Source organism: Chiloscyllium plagiosum, unplaced genomic scaffold (assembly GCF_037043375.1).
Source record: "Chiloscyllium plagiosum isolate Xiang-an unplaced genomic scaffold, Cpla_swu_hap1 HiC_scaffold_26, whole genome shotgun sequence".
NCBI lineage: Eukaryota > Metazoa > Chordata > Chondrichthyes > Orectolobiformes > Hemiscylliidae > Chiloscyllium > Chiloscyllium plagiosum.
Window position 1 is genome coordinate 32,639,771 of NW_028270164.1, and position 14,804 is coordinate 32,654,574.

The window sequence follows — 14,804 nt, forward strand, 5'->3', positions numbered from 1 at the left end:
AAGCCTGAAGAAAATTAATGCTGATGTATACTTCAGTGACAATGTAGCAGATTTTTTGCTTTGAGTGACTGATCACTGGATAAAGATAATGGTTGAGTTAGAGTTATTTCTAATGATCTATCACAGTTTGGATTTCATAAAGTTGCAAAGTGAAGCGTGAAGGTTTGTGAACATCATCTGAAATCCAAGAATATTTTACGATCAGTAACTCACTTTAACATGGCCATTATTTTCTGTGATAAGATGTTTTTTTTTATTTTTGAATGGCCAAGCAATAATATTGCTACAAAGTCTGCAAAAGTTCTGCAGTTGTACTTTTGCTCATAATGATCTGGAAGGGAACAATTGTTACTTTTTCTAATTGTTAACAGTACAACTAGAGATCAGGCATTACAGTGGTTTAAAAAAAGACAATTATTAATGTAGTATATACTAAAACATTTTTTAAAGTGTAACATATCAACTCTAGGATACTCCTGAACACACTGTACATATGGTAGCTGAACATGACAATATTGTGAACAACAGAATAGCTTTGATGAAATGATTTTCATCAGGTGGAATTTTTTCCATATTTTAAAAGATGACGACTAGTGACAACTAACAGGCTGAGAAAACTTGCCATTTGCCTTCCATCAGCTCATGAAAAGATGAAGGCAGAGCATAGTCAAGTTTCTTGTGAAATAACAGGCCTTAGTCCTGAGTCACTAGAAGCTGCCACCCAATCGGAGGTCAAAAGCTTGTGAGTCCTAAAGTTAAGGGGTTCAGTGGCAAGAAGGTGAATACGTTCTATCCTTTTCTCGCAGGAGTGAATTTGCAGGGAAGGTGAATTAGGGGCTTTCTGATCCCCTAAATTGTCTCTGATTTCCTCGCCAGGGACTATTGATTGGCCCCTCTCCAACCCAGCAGGATGCTGTCCCTGGTTTCCCAGTTGGGAAATTAGCCATCTTTCTAATCCAACAGGGAGGTAGATGATTGAGTGGGTAATGAGTTGAGATTCTTAAGTGGCCATTAATTATCTAACTAAGTGTCTTAGTTGGTGACTGGTCAAGAAGGTGGCCGATGGTCCTTCTCACCCAGAATTTAATTAGGTAGTATAAGAATAACATGAGTTTCTCTCTATGGCCAACTTACCTCATTGTTTCCCCCCCCCCCCCCGCAAAGGAGGAGTAAAGCATGTCCATAGTACTTAGAGTCATAGGGATCTACAGCAAGGAAACAGACCCTTTGTTCCAACTCATCCATGTCAATCAGATATTCTACATTAATCTAGTCGCATTTGCCAGAATTTGGCACATATCTTCCAAACTCTTCCTATTCATATATCCATCCAGATGCCTTTTAAATGTTGCATTTGTACCAGACTCCACCACACCCTTTGGCAACTCATTCCATACATGCAGCACCCTCTGCATGAAAAGGTTGTCCCTTAGGTCCCTTTTAAATCTTTCCCCTCTCACCTTAAACCAATGTCCTCTAGTTTTAGAATCCCCACAACAGGAAAAGACCTTGTCTATCCATGCCCCTCATGATTTCAGAAACCTCTGTATGGTCATCCCTCAGCTTCTGATGCTCAGGGAAAATAGCCCCAGCCTATGCAGCTAGGAGAAAGTGTGGACTGCAGATGCTGGAGGTCAGAGCTGAAAAATGTGTTGCTGGAAAAGCGTGGCAGTTCAGGCAGCATCCAAGGAGCAGGAGAATCGACATTTCGGGCATAAGCCCTACTTCAGGAATGAGGAGGGTGTGCCAAGCAGGCTAAGATAAAAGGTAGAGAGGAGGTACTTGGGGGAGGGGCATTGGGAATACGATAGGTGGAAGGAGGTCAAGGTGAGGGTGATAGGCCGGAGAGGGGGTGGGGGCGGAGAGGTCGGGAAGAAGATTGCAGGTCAAGAAGGCGGCGCTGAGTCCGAGGGCTGGGACTGAGATAAGGTGGGGGGAGGGGAAATGAGGAAGCTGGAGAAATCTGCATTCATCCCTTGTGGTTGGAGGGTTCCTAGGCGGAAGATGAGGCGCTCTTCCTCCAGGCGTCATGTTGCCATGGTTTGGCGATGGAGGAGGCCAAGGACCTGCATGTCCTTGGCGGAGTGGGAGGGGGAGCCAAAGTGTTCAGCCACGGGGTGGTTGGGTTGGTTGGTGCGGGTGTCTCAGAGGTGTTCTCTGAAATGTTCCACAAGTAGGCGGCCTGTCTCCCCAATGTAGAGGGGGCCACATCGGGTGCAGCCGATGCAGTAAATGATGTGTGTGGCGGTGCAGGTGAATTTGTGACGGATATGGAAGTATCCCTTGGGGCCTTGGAGGGAAGTGGGGGGGGGGGAGGTGTGGGCGCAAGTTTTGCATTTTTGTGGTTGCAGGGGAAGATGCCGGGAGTGGAGATTGGGTTGGTGGGGGGTGTGGACCTGACGGAGTCGTGGAGGGAGTGGTCTTTCTGGAACACTGATAGGGGAGGGGAGGGAAATATATCCTTGGTGGTGGGGTCTGTTTGGAGGTGGCGGAAATGATGAAAGATGATACAATGTACCTGGAGGTTGGTGGGGTGGTAGGTGAGGACCAGTGGGGTTCTGTCCTGGCGGTGATTGGAGGGGCGGAGTTCAAGGGCGGAGGAGCGGGAAGTGGAAAAGATGCGGTGGAGAGCATCGTCAACCACGTCTGAGGGGAAATTGTGGTCTTTGAAGAAGGAGGCCATCTGGGTTGTTCGGTATTGGAACTGGTCCTCCTGGGAGCAGATGCGGCGGAGGCGAAGGAATTGGGAATATGGGATGGCGTTTTTACAGGGAGCAGGGTGGGAGGAGGTGTAATCTAGGTAACTGTGGGAGTCGGTCGATTTATAGTATGCAGCCTCAATCCTGTAGCTCCAACCCTCTAAATCTGGCAACATCCTTGTAAATCTTTTCTAAACTCTATCAAATCTCATAATATCCTTCCTGTAGCAGGGAGACCAGAATTGCATGCAGTATTCCAAAAGTGGCCTAACCAATGTCCTGTATAGCCGCAACATAACCTCCCAACTCCTAGAGTCAATGAAGTGATGAAGAAAGGCAAGCGTACCAAATGCCTGCTTCACTCGAGTTTAAAAGGACACAATATTTACCCTATTAATACAGTTGAAACTTTATTGCTGGAACAGCACAGCATGTCAGGCAGCATCCAGGGAACAGGAGATTCGACGTTTCGGGCACAGGCCCTTCTTCAGGAATGAGCAGAGAGTGTTCAGCAGGAGAAGATAAAAGGTAGGGAGGAGGGACTTGGAGGAGGGGCGTTGGAAATGTGATAGGTGGAAAGAGGTCAAGGTGAGGGTGATAGGTCGGAGTAGGATGGAGGCGGAGAGGTCAAGAAGAAGACTGCAGGTCAGGAAGGCGGTGCCGGGCTGGAGGGATTCGGCTGAGACAAGGTGGGGGGAGGGGGGATGAAGAAACTGGTGAAGTCCAAGTTCATCCCCTGTGGTTGGAGGGTTCCCAGTCGGAAGATAAGACGCTCCTCCTCCGACCGTCGCGTTGTTGTGGTTTGGCGGTGGATGAGTCCAATGACCTGCATATCCTCGGTGGAGTGGGAGGGGGAGTTGAAATGCTGTGCTACAGGGTGGTTGGGTTGGTTCGTCCGGGTGGCCCAGAGGTGCTCTCTGAATCGCTCCGCAAGTAGGCGGCCTGTCTCCCCAATATAGAGGAGGCCACACCGGCTGCAGCGGATGCAGTAGATGATGTGGGTGGAGGTGCAGGTGAATCTGTGGCGGATATGGAAGTTTCCTTTGGGGCCTTGGAGAGAAGTGAGGGGGGAGGTGTGGGCGCAAGTGTTGCACCTCCTGCGGTTGCAAGGGAAGGTGCCGGGAGTGGAGGTTGGGTCGGTGGGGGGTGTGGATCTGACAAGGGAGTCGCGGAGGGAGTGGTCTCTACGGAAAGCTGATAGGGGAGGGGAGGGAAATATATCCTTGGTGCTGGGGTCTGTTTGGAGGTGGCGGAAGTGACGGCGGATGATGCGCTGTACATGGAGATTGGTGGGGTGGTAGGTGAGGACCAGTGGGGTTCTGTCCTGGTGGCGGTTGGAGGGGCGGGGCTCAAGGGCGGAGGAGCGGGAAGTGGAGGAGATGCGGTGGAGGGCACCGTTGACCACGTCGGGGGGGAAATTGCGGTCCTTGAAGAAGGAGGCCATCTGTGTTGTACGTATTTTGAACTGGTCCTCCTGGGAGCAGATGCGGCGGAGACGAAGGAATTGGGAGAATGGGATGGCATTTTTACAGGGGGCAGGATGGGAGGAGGTGTAGTCCAGGTAGCTGTGGGAGTCGGTTGGTTTGTAGTAGATGTCCGTGTTGATTCGGTCGCCTGAGATAGAAACAGAAAGGTCTAGGAAGGGGAGGGAGGAGTCCGAGACTGTCCAGGTGAATTTGAGGTCGGGGTGGAAGGTGTTAGTGTAGTGGATGAACTGTTCAACCTCCTCGTGGGAGCACGAGGTAGCGCCGATACAGTCATCAATGTAGCGAAGGAAAAGATGGGGGGTGGGGCCAGAGCGAAGGAAAAGATGGGGGGTGGGGCCAGTGCGAAGGAAAAGATGGGGGGTGGGGCCAGAGCGAAGGAAAAGATGGGGGGTGGGGCCATCTGGACTACACCTGGACTACACCTCCTCCCATCCTGCCCCCTGTAAAAACGCCATCCCATTCTCCCAAAGTTTCAACTTTGATCTCCAGCATCTGCAGACCTCACTTTCTCCACTCTATTAATACAGACAGGGTAAATGGATTCCTCATTAAGATAATCAAAACTGCTCTGTATAATGGAAGTTGATTGCTAATCATATAATGTAATATTGTGTAACAAAGTTTTCCTATCGACTGCGACTGTCATAATTCTTAAAGTATTAGTTGAGGGATGCAGTAGGCTACAATATATTTCTTCTCTGCTTCTCCCAGTCATCTACAAGGTGATGGAAGGTAGTCATAAAAAATCCAATAGCATTGTGCAAGGAAGAGCAGAGGAGTTCCGATAGTGTTCTGGTTCCAACATTTATCATGCTAACAACTCCAACAAAGGATTAACAAATTAACATCTGCATTCACCTGGATAGCAATAGTGCCTACACTCCGAAATACATCATTAGCTGCAGATAGCACTATGTAAATGTAAGTTCTTCATTTATGCATGAATAACATGCTCACTGACATTCAGTTTGGGTTCTGTCTGAATCAATCTGCTTCACACATCATCATAGCTTTGATATCGAGAAAGAGTGAATTGCAGGAAATAAAATGATTGCAGCTTCACTCAACATCAAGGGGCATTAGACAGACTGTGGCACCAAGAACCTTAGCAAAATCACACTTAATGTGAGTTCAGTGGTTTGAGTCACATTTGTCATACAGGGAGACTTCAGTTGGTTCATCATCACATTCCATGGATTCTGCTCCAGGAGATTCTCACATTAATGTTGTTTAGTCAAATATTTTCAGTTGTTTCCACAATATTCTTCTCTGCACTGAGGTCAAGAATGGGTCTGTACATTCATGATTTCACTCAATCACTTTGATTCATAACTTGATAGCATGCGGCAACCTATAATAAGTCTTGTACAATGTACAGTTTCGGGTTGACAGTTGGCGATAATACCTGTGCTACATAAATGCCATTCAATATCAATAGCTAACTTGAGAAATTCCAACAGTCTCCCTTTGATGATAACTGGTGCCACTATTCTTGCATTGAGGCTATTACTAAGTTAAGTGAGACCTGAAATTTATCAATACACTGGCTACAAGAGCCAAGAAGAGGCTGGGTACTCTGGGATGAATGGCTCACTTCAAGACAGTCTTTGCCCTCAGGCTATGTTGGGAATACAGTGTAACATTCATAACTCACCTGGTCAGGGGAATCTGCAACTTGCAAAAAATCTCAGGGACAGACAAGTTACCTTAATCGACACCCTGCTACTAGACTCTATATGCAATGGTACACCATGGATGCAGGAATTACAATATGCCAAGGTGGCTTTGTTGACATCTCTTTTCTGTGACCTCCATCACCACAAGTAACCAAGAATAGTGATTGTGAGTGCACAAGGAATACAATGTTTAGAAATAATGTCGACCATCGTGATTTCAGCATAACTAGGGGTGGGCAATATGCATGATGTTGGCAAGTTCAGCCACATCCTCTAAACAAAAGAAATGTTTCTAAGTCCTTTCAAGCCTAGACCATGACAGTCACTCTGACAGCTGTTAAAGGATCAGGGTGAAATGAGTTTGAGCAGAGGTACTAGGAGTATTGAAAATGAGACACCCCTGTGTATTAGATCCCAGTTAAATTATGCAAAATTAAATGAATTATGAATGCTGTTCAAGGTGTTTTATAGCTCATGCTTTAAGAAAAAGCAAATTTCTCACAGGAGAATTAACTCTTTAATCACAGCATATTGGGCTACGTGCCCACTCCGGACATTTCTGTATTGAAACAAAACCAAAAAAGTTGTTTTAAGGGCCTGTGTAATTTTTTAAACTATTACAAATCACACACAAGAATATATTAATAACCGAAATAAAGATTTGCATTTATGTAGCACCTTTTGTAATTTTGTTACTCCAAAGCATTTGATAGCCAAGTAAGTATGATTTGTAATTTTGCAACTGTTGCAACATTATGGTCAACACCCATGATATTGTGTATCAGCATCATACATTAAATGTGCTGTAAAAACCATCTCATCCAGCAGGAACCACAGAACTGATTCCAATAGTGTTTCCACAAAGGTAGGCAGAATTATGACGATATTATTGATGCTTGCTAGCCAGTGAATAAAGGTTCTAATGTGCAGTGCCTATGTAACTGTGGCTCACTTTAAATTGAATCTCACAACACCACAGAAAAATCACGAATAGGTTCCAGTATGCTCATGCACATTTACCAAATCAATGTGCAGAATTGCATCTTAGTGAAGTCAAGTACAAGGCATCCTTTCTTCACATCTGATCATTTGTAGATGGAAATAAATGGCCTAACGTCTGTTTATGGCCACTGCTAAAACTTTGGTTTACCGCGAGGCATCTGTTACCAGCGCTGTTTGCCTCTCGGAATAGCAGCACTAAACACCACAAATAAGCACAAAGTAAGCACTCATCATAACTGCTGCCACTCATGAGATCACCATTCTCCCTTCTGACACTAGCACCTGATAAAACTCCCCAAATCCTCAACAGTAGGCTTGCAATCTTCCAACCCAAGCTCCCACCAAATCAGAGACTCTGCAGCCCACCTATATCTCCTCCTGCAGATTCCTGCAATACAACCTGACCTGTTGACCAGAGCCTACCTAAAGCTGTGCATTTATATTATGATGCCAACCTGAGGCTAAAACGTTAAGACACGTTAGAACACAGCAGTTGAGTGAAAATTGCTGACATTATTTTGGTGAAGAGCTCTCTGATTGATTCCTTTATCAATCTGTTTAATTTTCCAGGCTGATTCAACACACAAAGACTCTCATGTCAACAGAAGAGAAGCTCTGCATTAAAGTTCTCCGCAGCCTCCAAGCAATGTTGGTCAAAAAGAGTAGCTATGGAGACAGGGTAAAAACAGTGAAATCTAACTGCATTCCTGAAGGATTATTGCTTATACAAAGCGCTGAGCACTGGTTCAATTACTTCACTAATTCAAACCTGCATGCACATTTTAGGAAGTTTTAATCTGCATTTCATGTTAACTGCATCATTTTTTTGGTGTAAATATCTTAAATCTCATCCAGGGCAAAATTCAAGGATTCTTTTTGCCGAGGGTTTTGGATGAAGATAAACATCAAATGATTTGCTTCGTGGATCAAACTAATTTTGGAGAACTTACTCTCATGAGATTTAATAAGTGTCCCAATCAATGACTTTTTAGATTGTACAAAATCTGAGAAATGTGTCGAACCTCTGGGAAAATGGCCTTCTCTCAATAGTTTATTTATATATTTAACATGCATCACTGATGTTTTGTTCACAAGTACTGATGGGACATGAATTAGGTGGAATTTTTAGTGACCTGATCCACAATGAGTGGATTGGTCAGCGGTGGGTGACCCACAATTCGAGATCCCAGTCTTGACTATCAATGATCCTTTCTCCTGTCCAATGTGCACTGTTCTGCAATTCTTCCCCACTGAAAGTCTGTTCTGTCAATGATCCTTTCTGTATGCAGAAAGCATCATTGTGATCTTCCCAGCATTTGTTAAGTCTGCATGAGATCAATCTGGGATGGAGAGGGGTGTGCAGCCTCAGTTATATCCAAAAGAGGGCAGTTTGAAGGTAGCTGAGGTCAAGAAATCCATCTCTGAAACTTTAAGCCCTAATCTGAGCCAAACCTGCCCACTTCCAAAGAGATCAAATTTGGAATGTTGTGTTTGTTGGAATTATATTACATACTTGAGTGGTTTACACATCTAAAGACTGGGACGTAGGATTGTTCTTACTAGTGTCTTCAAGAAATTGAGATATAGTCAGTTCTGCAATAACGTTAATGCAAATTGGCTGTAACGCAATTGGTGAGTAAGGAATGCTGTGTCTAAAACACGAACATGTAAAATGTGTGTTGGCTATAACACGATTAGATCGCCAATACTTTTAAGTATTATTTGTATTGCGTGATTTTGTATAGAGTGGGGTTGTACAGTAATGCGACTATTGCATTACAGAAGAAATGACTGTACTTAGTCATAGTCATGCAGCGTAGAAACAGGCCCTACAGCCCACCATGGCTATGCTGACCAACAATGCCAAACTGCACTAACCACATTTACCTGCACTTGGTACATTGCTTATTATTCCCTGGCATTTTAAGTGATCAACCAAATACTACTTCAAGTTGGAAGAGTAACTCCCTTCTCTGGGAGCATTTTCCATATTTCTACCTCCCTCTGGGCAAATACAATTTTCTTCACATCCCCTCTAAACCAATCTATTCCTCACCTTAAGCTTACTCCATCTGGGAAAAAAATTCTCACAGTCTACTCAATCTATTCCTCTCTTAATTTTGTATACCTCAATCAGATTCCCTCTGCTGCCCCCCCCAGCCTACTGTCCTCCAGGGAAAACAAGCCCAGCCTATCCAGTCTCTTCCCATAACCGAGACTTTTCATCCCAGGCACCATTTTGGTAAGTCTCCTCCGCACCCTCTCCACTGCAATCATATCCTTCTGATAGCATGGCGACTCGAGCTGCACACAATATTCCATCTATGGCCTAATCAATGTATTATAAAGTTGGAACAAGATTTTCTTGCTCTTATATTCTACATCCCAGCTAATGAAGGCAGGCGTCCCATATGCCTTCTTCACCACCCCTGCTTACATGTGCTGACATCTTCAGAGATCTATGGACTTATACACCAAGATGTCTTTGATCCTTAGTACTCCCATGGGACCTACCATTCATTCACCCATTCAGTTTGGCACCATTTTGTGTATTAAATAGCATGTTACCCACATTTCAAATTAGGAATCAATATTTTCCAGTTGAAATACAGTGATTATTGTTCTTCATTTTAGTAGCCGGTGCCTTTGGTAAAATATACATGTGTCTTTCTTGGAAAGAAATCCCATTTTCTAGCAATTTCGAAAAGGTTCTGGTGACAGAATTTGAGTCACCTCGTGCGGAACTCACCTCAGTTTATCACACGTACACTCAACAGCTGAGGGCTCAGCTTCTCTGGACTGAATTGTGGCTGAAGTAGGGTCAAACAATATATACAACGTTCTAATTCAATGGAACATTACTATTAAGATGAGACATTTCTTGATCCAGGTAGGAATGGCACTGTGGGGGTTGTGGAACTGTTTGTATGTGCAATTGCAATGCTCATCACATGATTATTTTTCTGCAGGGTAACGAATTGAGAAAAACTCTTCTGAGTACCTACCTCTACAGTAAAAAGTCAAGCTCAAAAGGCGACTCCAGCGATTTGTACTTTACAGGTACTTACTGCCCAACATACAAGTAATTCGCATTTACTGAGGCTACATTTCATAATGATATTCCACAATAGTGGAGACTTGATTATATACCATAGTGGGAGAACCCCCACTACCTATATGTAGTGAGTCAACACACATAAGGGTAAAGGATAAAGTATATATCAGGGGACTTTAGAAAATTACAACCATTTTGCTATATGAAGTGTGGTGGGCATGGCTCCCTGGTCTCATTAGATAGTTTGGTTCCTAGCAAGGAGATGGAGTGAATTTCTTTAGAAGTCCAACAAGAAACATAGAACATTCCAGCACAGTACAGTCCCTTCGGTCCTTGATGTTGCGCTGACCTGTGAAACCAATCTGAAGCCCATCTAACCTACACTATTCTATTATCACCCATATGTTTATCCAGTGATCATTTAAATGCCCTTGAAGTTGGTCAGTCTACTACTGTTGCAGGCATGGTATTCCAGTCCTTACTACTCTCTGAGTAAAGAATCTACCTCTGACATCTGTCCTATATTCTCGAGTAGAGTGGTGCCCTTCATCAGGAATACAGGATGAAGGGCTTTTGCCCAAAATGTCGATTTTACTGCTCCTCGGATGCTGCCTGAACTGCTGTGCTTTTCCAGCACCACTCTACTCCAGAATCTGGTTTCCAGCATCAGCAGTTATTGTTTTTACCCATCTGTCCTATATCTATTACCACACAATTTAAAGACTCCTCATGCTAGCCATCACCATCTGAGGAAAATAGCTGTCACTGTCCACCCTATCTAATCCTCCGATCATCCTGTATGTCTCTGTTAAGTCACCTCTCAACCTTCTCTCCAACGAAAACAGCCTCAAATCCTTCAGCCTTTCTTTATAAGACCTTCCCTCCATACCAGGCAACATCCTGGTAAATCTCCTCTACTCCCTTTCCAATGTTTCCATATCCTTCCTACACTGCAGTGACCAGAACTGTTTGCAAGACTCCCAAGTGTGGCTGCATAGAGTTCTGTACAGCTGCAATATGACCTCATGGTTCCGAAACTCAATCCCTCCACCAATAAAAACTAACACACCATTTGCCTTCTTAACAACTTGGGTGGCAACTTTCAGGGATCTGTGCACATGGATGCTGAAATCTCTGCTCATCTACACTACCAAGAATCTTACCATTAGCCCAGTACTTTGTATTCCTTTTACTCCTTCCAAAGTGAATCACCTCACACTTTTCTGCATTAAACTCCATTTACCACCTCTCAGCCCAGCTCTGCAGCTTATCTATATCCCTCTAACCTGCAACATCCTTCTGCACTGTCCAAAACTCCACTGACCTTGGTGTCATCCGCAAATTTACCAACCCATCCTTCTACGCCATCATCCAGGTAATTTATCAAAATGACAAAACAGCAGTGGACCCAAACAGATCCTTGCAATCCACCACTCATAACTGAATTCCAGGATGAACATTTCCCATCAACCACCACCCTCTGTCATCTTACAACTAGCCATTTTCTGATCCAAACTGCTAAATCACTCTCATTCCCATGCCTCTGTATTTTCTGCCGTAGTCTACTGTAGGGAAACTTATCAACACTTCTTACTTTTCCCAGTTTTCTTGGGGTAACTTGTTTATCACCTTCATAATTCCATGTTGTTGCTGTCTTTATTTTTAAAAGTTCATTCATAGGATGTGGACATTGCTGTCTGAGCCAGGATTTATTGCTCATCTCTAGTTGCCCTTGAGAAGGTGATAATGAGTTGCCTTCTTGAACCGCTGCAGTCCATGTACTGTAGCTAGATCCATTGCATTTAGGGAGAAGGATCCACATTGATTTGCCTCCACCAGTGACAAGGTTGTTCTGTGGCCATCAAATCCTGGAGTGGGAAGTGAACTGCAGGCGTATTGCCTCAGAGGCAGGAGAGCTAATCGGAATCAATCCAGCTCCTGTCCCATGGAAGTATTTGTCCAGTGAAAATTCTGCTGGATCGTATATCTAATATTGTACAGAGTGTGTTTTAAATTTTTAGATAATAGATATTAATAAGAAACTGCATTTACAAACAACTACATCAAGTGTATGTGCTTTTTTTTCATTCATTCATGGGATAAGCGCATCACTGGCCAGGCTAGAATTTATTACCCATAGGGTAGTTAAGAGTCAGCCATGTTGCTGTGGGGTTGGAGTCACATGTGGACCAGACCAGGTAAGGATGGCAGTTTCCTTTGCTAAAGGACATTAGTGAACCAGCTGGGTTTTTCTAACAATCAACTCATGGTCATCGTTAGACTCTTAATTCCAGATATTTATTGAATTCAAATTCCACAATCTGCCACGGTGAGACGTGAATCTGGGTCCCCAGAACATTATCTGGGTCTCTGGATTAACAGTCCAGTGATAATACCACTAGGCCATTGCCTCCCCGTTATGCTAATCCAATCTTTCATTTGTAATGAACATTAAGCATTTCCAACAATAGTTACAATATACCTTTAAGGAACCTTTACTTATTTCCATTTTCTGCATCCTTCAGAGTTGGAATACAATTTATAAGCTATTACAAGATGGTCATTGCGACCTAAAACCTTTCTTCTTGTATAAGATCCAGATAAATATCAAGACTGGAACTCGATTGCTCCAATCCAGTGTCGCCTGGACAGGGAAGGAGCCACAAAACTGGTTGCAGATCTCATCACAAGCTCTAAAAGTGACAAGGTTTTCCAGGAGAGTATTTTATTAGCTATTGCCTTGCTAGATGGAGGAAACACTGAAATTCAGGTAACAATCCAATCTGATGATAATAGCCTGAACTTTGTGGTTATAATGAAGCTCATACTGTCAGAACTTATTATATTCATGATTTGTAAAATTGTCAGCAACTTCTGGGACCTGCTCGATCTCAGTTTCAGGCAGAAATCTAGGAGTTGCTGTTGGTGATACTCTGCTGTGCCCCAAGGTGCACTGTTAGATTTTACAGGTGTAATCAACACTGAAACTTCAATTTGATGTGAACTTTAAGTTTTCCACACTATTATTGCTGGAAAGAACCATTGGAAATATTCAGCCTTGCTGAATGAGGTGTGACTGAGTTTTTACAAGCATACTAAATCAGGATTATTGTGAAACTGTGTCTCTGACGCAAATGAAGTGCTTTGATATGAATGAATAATGTTCCTTCACAATGATATTTAAAAATCCCTTGTTTTTTTCTTAAAATAGCTTTTATTTTTCACATTCGTTATGACATTTAAGTTTCTGCATGCTGAATTTCATTTCCCTTTATGCAAAGTGACTTGTAATCCATATGGTTTACTTCTTGAAAGCAAAATACTGTGGATCCCAAAAATCAGAAAAAAATATGTTGAATGCTGGAGAAAGTCAGCAGATCAGGCAGCATCTATGGAGAGAGAAAACAGATCGGTGTTATTCTTCCTCCCAAACCTGAAACATGAACTCTGTTTCTTTCTTGACAGATGTTGCCAGACCTGCTGAGTTTCTATCGCATTCTCTGTCTGTTTACTTCCTGGTTTGCTGGCTCTGTAAATTCTCCAGTCTGAGTGAATGACCAGTCCACTTGTAAGGACGCTTAAATCTTCCACAAAGCAGCCAAGTTAAACCTGGGACTTGGGTTAGATATGAAAAGTACCTCTTCATTCAAAAGACCATCCTGCCTCCTTTGAGCAGATTTGTTGCCTGTCCCTTGTGCTGAGCTTCAAATGTACTTGTGCTGGCTACCTTGGTGGTAGAATTCCACAGCAGCAGGATGAGACCCTTAATTGACCACCTCAGGATCTATATTGGCCTCTAGACACAGGTCCTTGACCTGCCATGATTGACTGATTTAGATGGAACTGAGAAGGTGACTGCCATTCTACATTCCAATCCCACTGAACTTTATGACCATCTTCCTCCTACCATCCCCTAACCCCCCCCCCCCCCACCTCCCTATTTATCTCTAAGCCCCCTTCCCCTCCACATTCTTGATGAATGGCTTATGCCAGAAACATAGACTCTTCTGCTCCTCGGATGCTGCCTGGCTTGCTGTGCTTTTCCAGCGCTACACTTTTCAACTCTGAATCCGTCTCCTATTCCACCTCCTTGTCTGTTTTTGAAGATAGACTCAAATTATAAACAATAATGATGTAATCACATGTCCAGCATCATTCCCATAAACTATCTTCATTAGTCTGAGCCACCAGAATCAGTTCTTTGCTTCATCAGTGTTTCGGTTATGTGGCAGACTGGTAACTGTGGAATATTGTTTGTGCTCTTGCCCCAGACCTGTGGCCTTCCATCTTTTCAAGTATATGGTGCTGTCTCTGAGCTAGTGCTTGTCAGGATTAGATCAAGTGACACTGTACTTTCAGGAACGCTGGTATTGACCAGAGGGAAATGGGTGGCAGCTGGCAGGAGTTATTCGACATGTAGGGTAGAAGAAAGCTAAGAAGGGAAATAGAGGATAAAGTTAAGAGAATTCCTGCATAACTCCTCCTCCGTGCCAATTGCTGGACAGTGTTGGACAACATCTCTTCCTCCGGAGTTGAAAGGGAGTGCAGGTCTCCTCCATTCACCACCTCTTATCATATTGTGCTTGAACCTCCCAGCAGAAAGAGAAGGGTATGTGAAAAGCTGGTTGTACAGTGTATGGAGGAGCGTGAAGGAAAACAGGAGAGGTGAGAGCTGTCAGTCGTGAGGCTGCAGAAAGTGGAAGAATGCAGAGAGAACAACTGAACAGTAATGTAATAATGCTGATGGTATCATTGATCATTTTCCAACATTGCCGCAATGTGTATTGGACATGAAGCTCTTGACATTGAAGTCCTTCTATATGGAATGTTCTTCACTATCAAAAAACAACACATGGCCTCCAACTGCTCCCACTTGGATTTGCAT

General features: G+C 43.7%; 1 protein-coding gene across 2 annotated transcripts in view; it reads left to right on the plus strand.

Annotated features, from left to right (window-relative positions):
* Positions 1-14,804, plus strand: part of itpr3 (inositol 1,4,5-trisphosphate receptor, type 3) — a 277,430-nt gene that overhangs the window by 209,755 nt on the left and 52,871 nt on the right. For both annotated transcript variants that reach the window (XM_043716798.2, XM_043716799.2), the window contains exons 37-39: positions 7,435-7,543; positions 9,834-9,924; positions 12,514-12,689. In XM_043716798.2, coding sequence (XP_043572733.1) covers positions 7,435-7,543; positions 9,834-9,924; positions 12,514-12,689 — 376 coding nt within the window. The remainder of the gene's footprint in view (positions 1-7,434; positions 7,544-9,833; positions 9,925-12,513; positions 12,690-14,804) is intronic.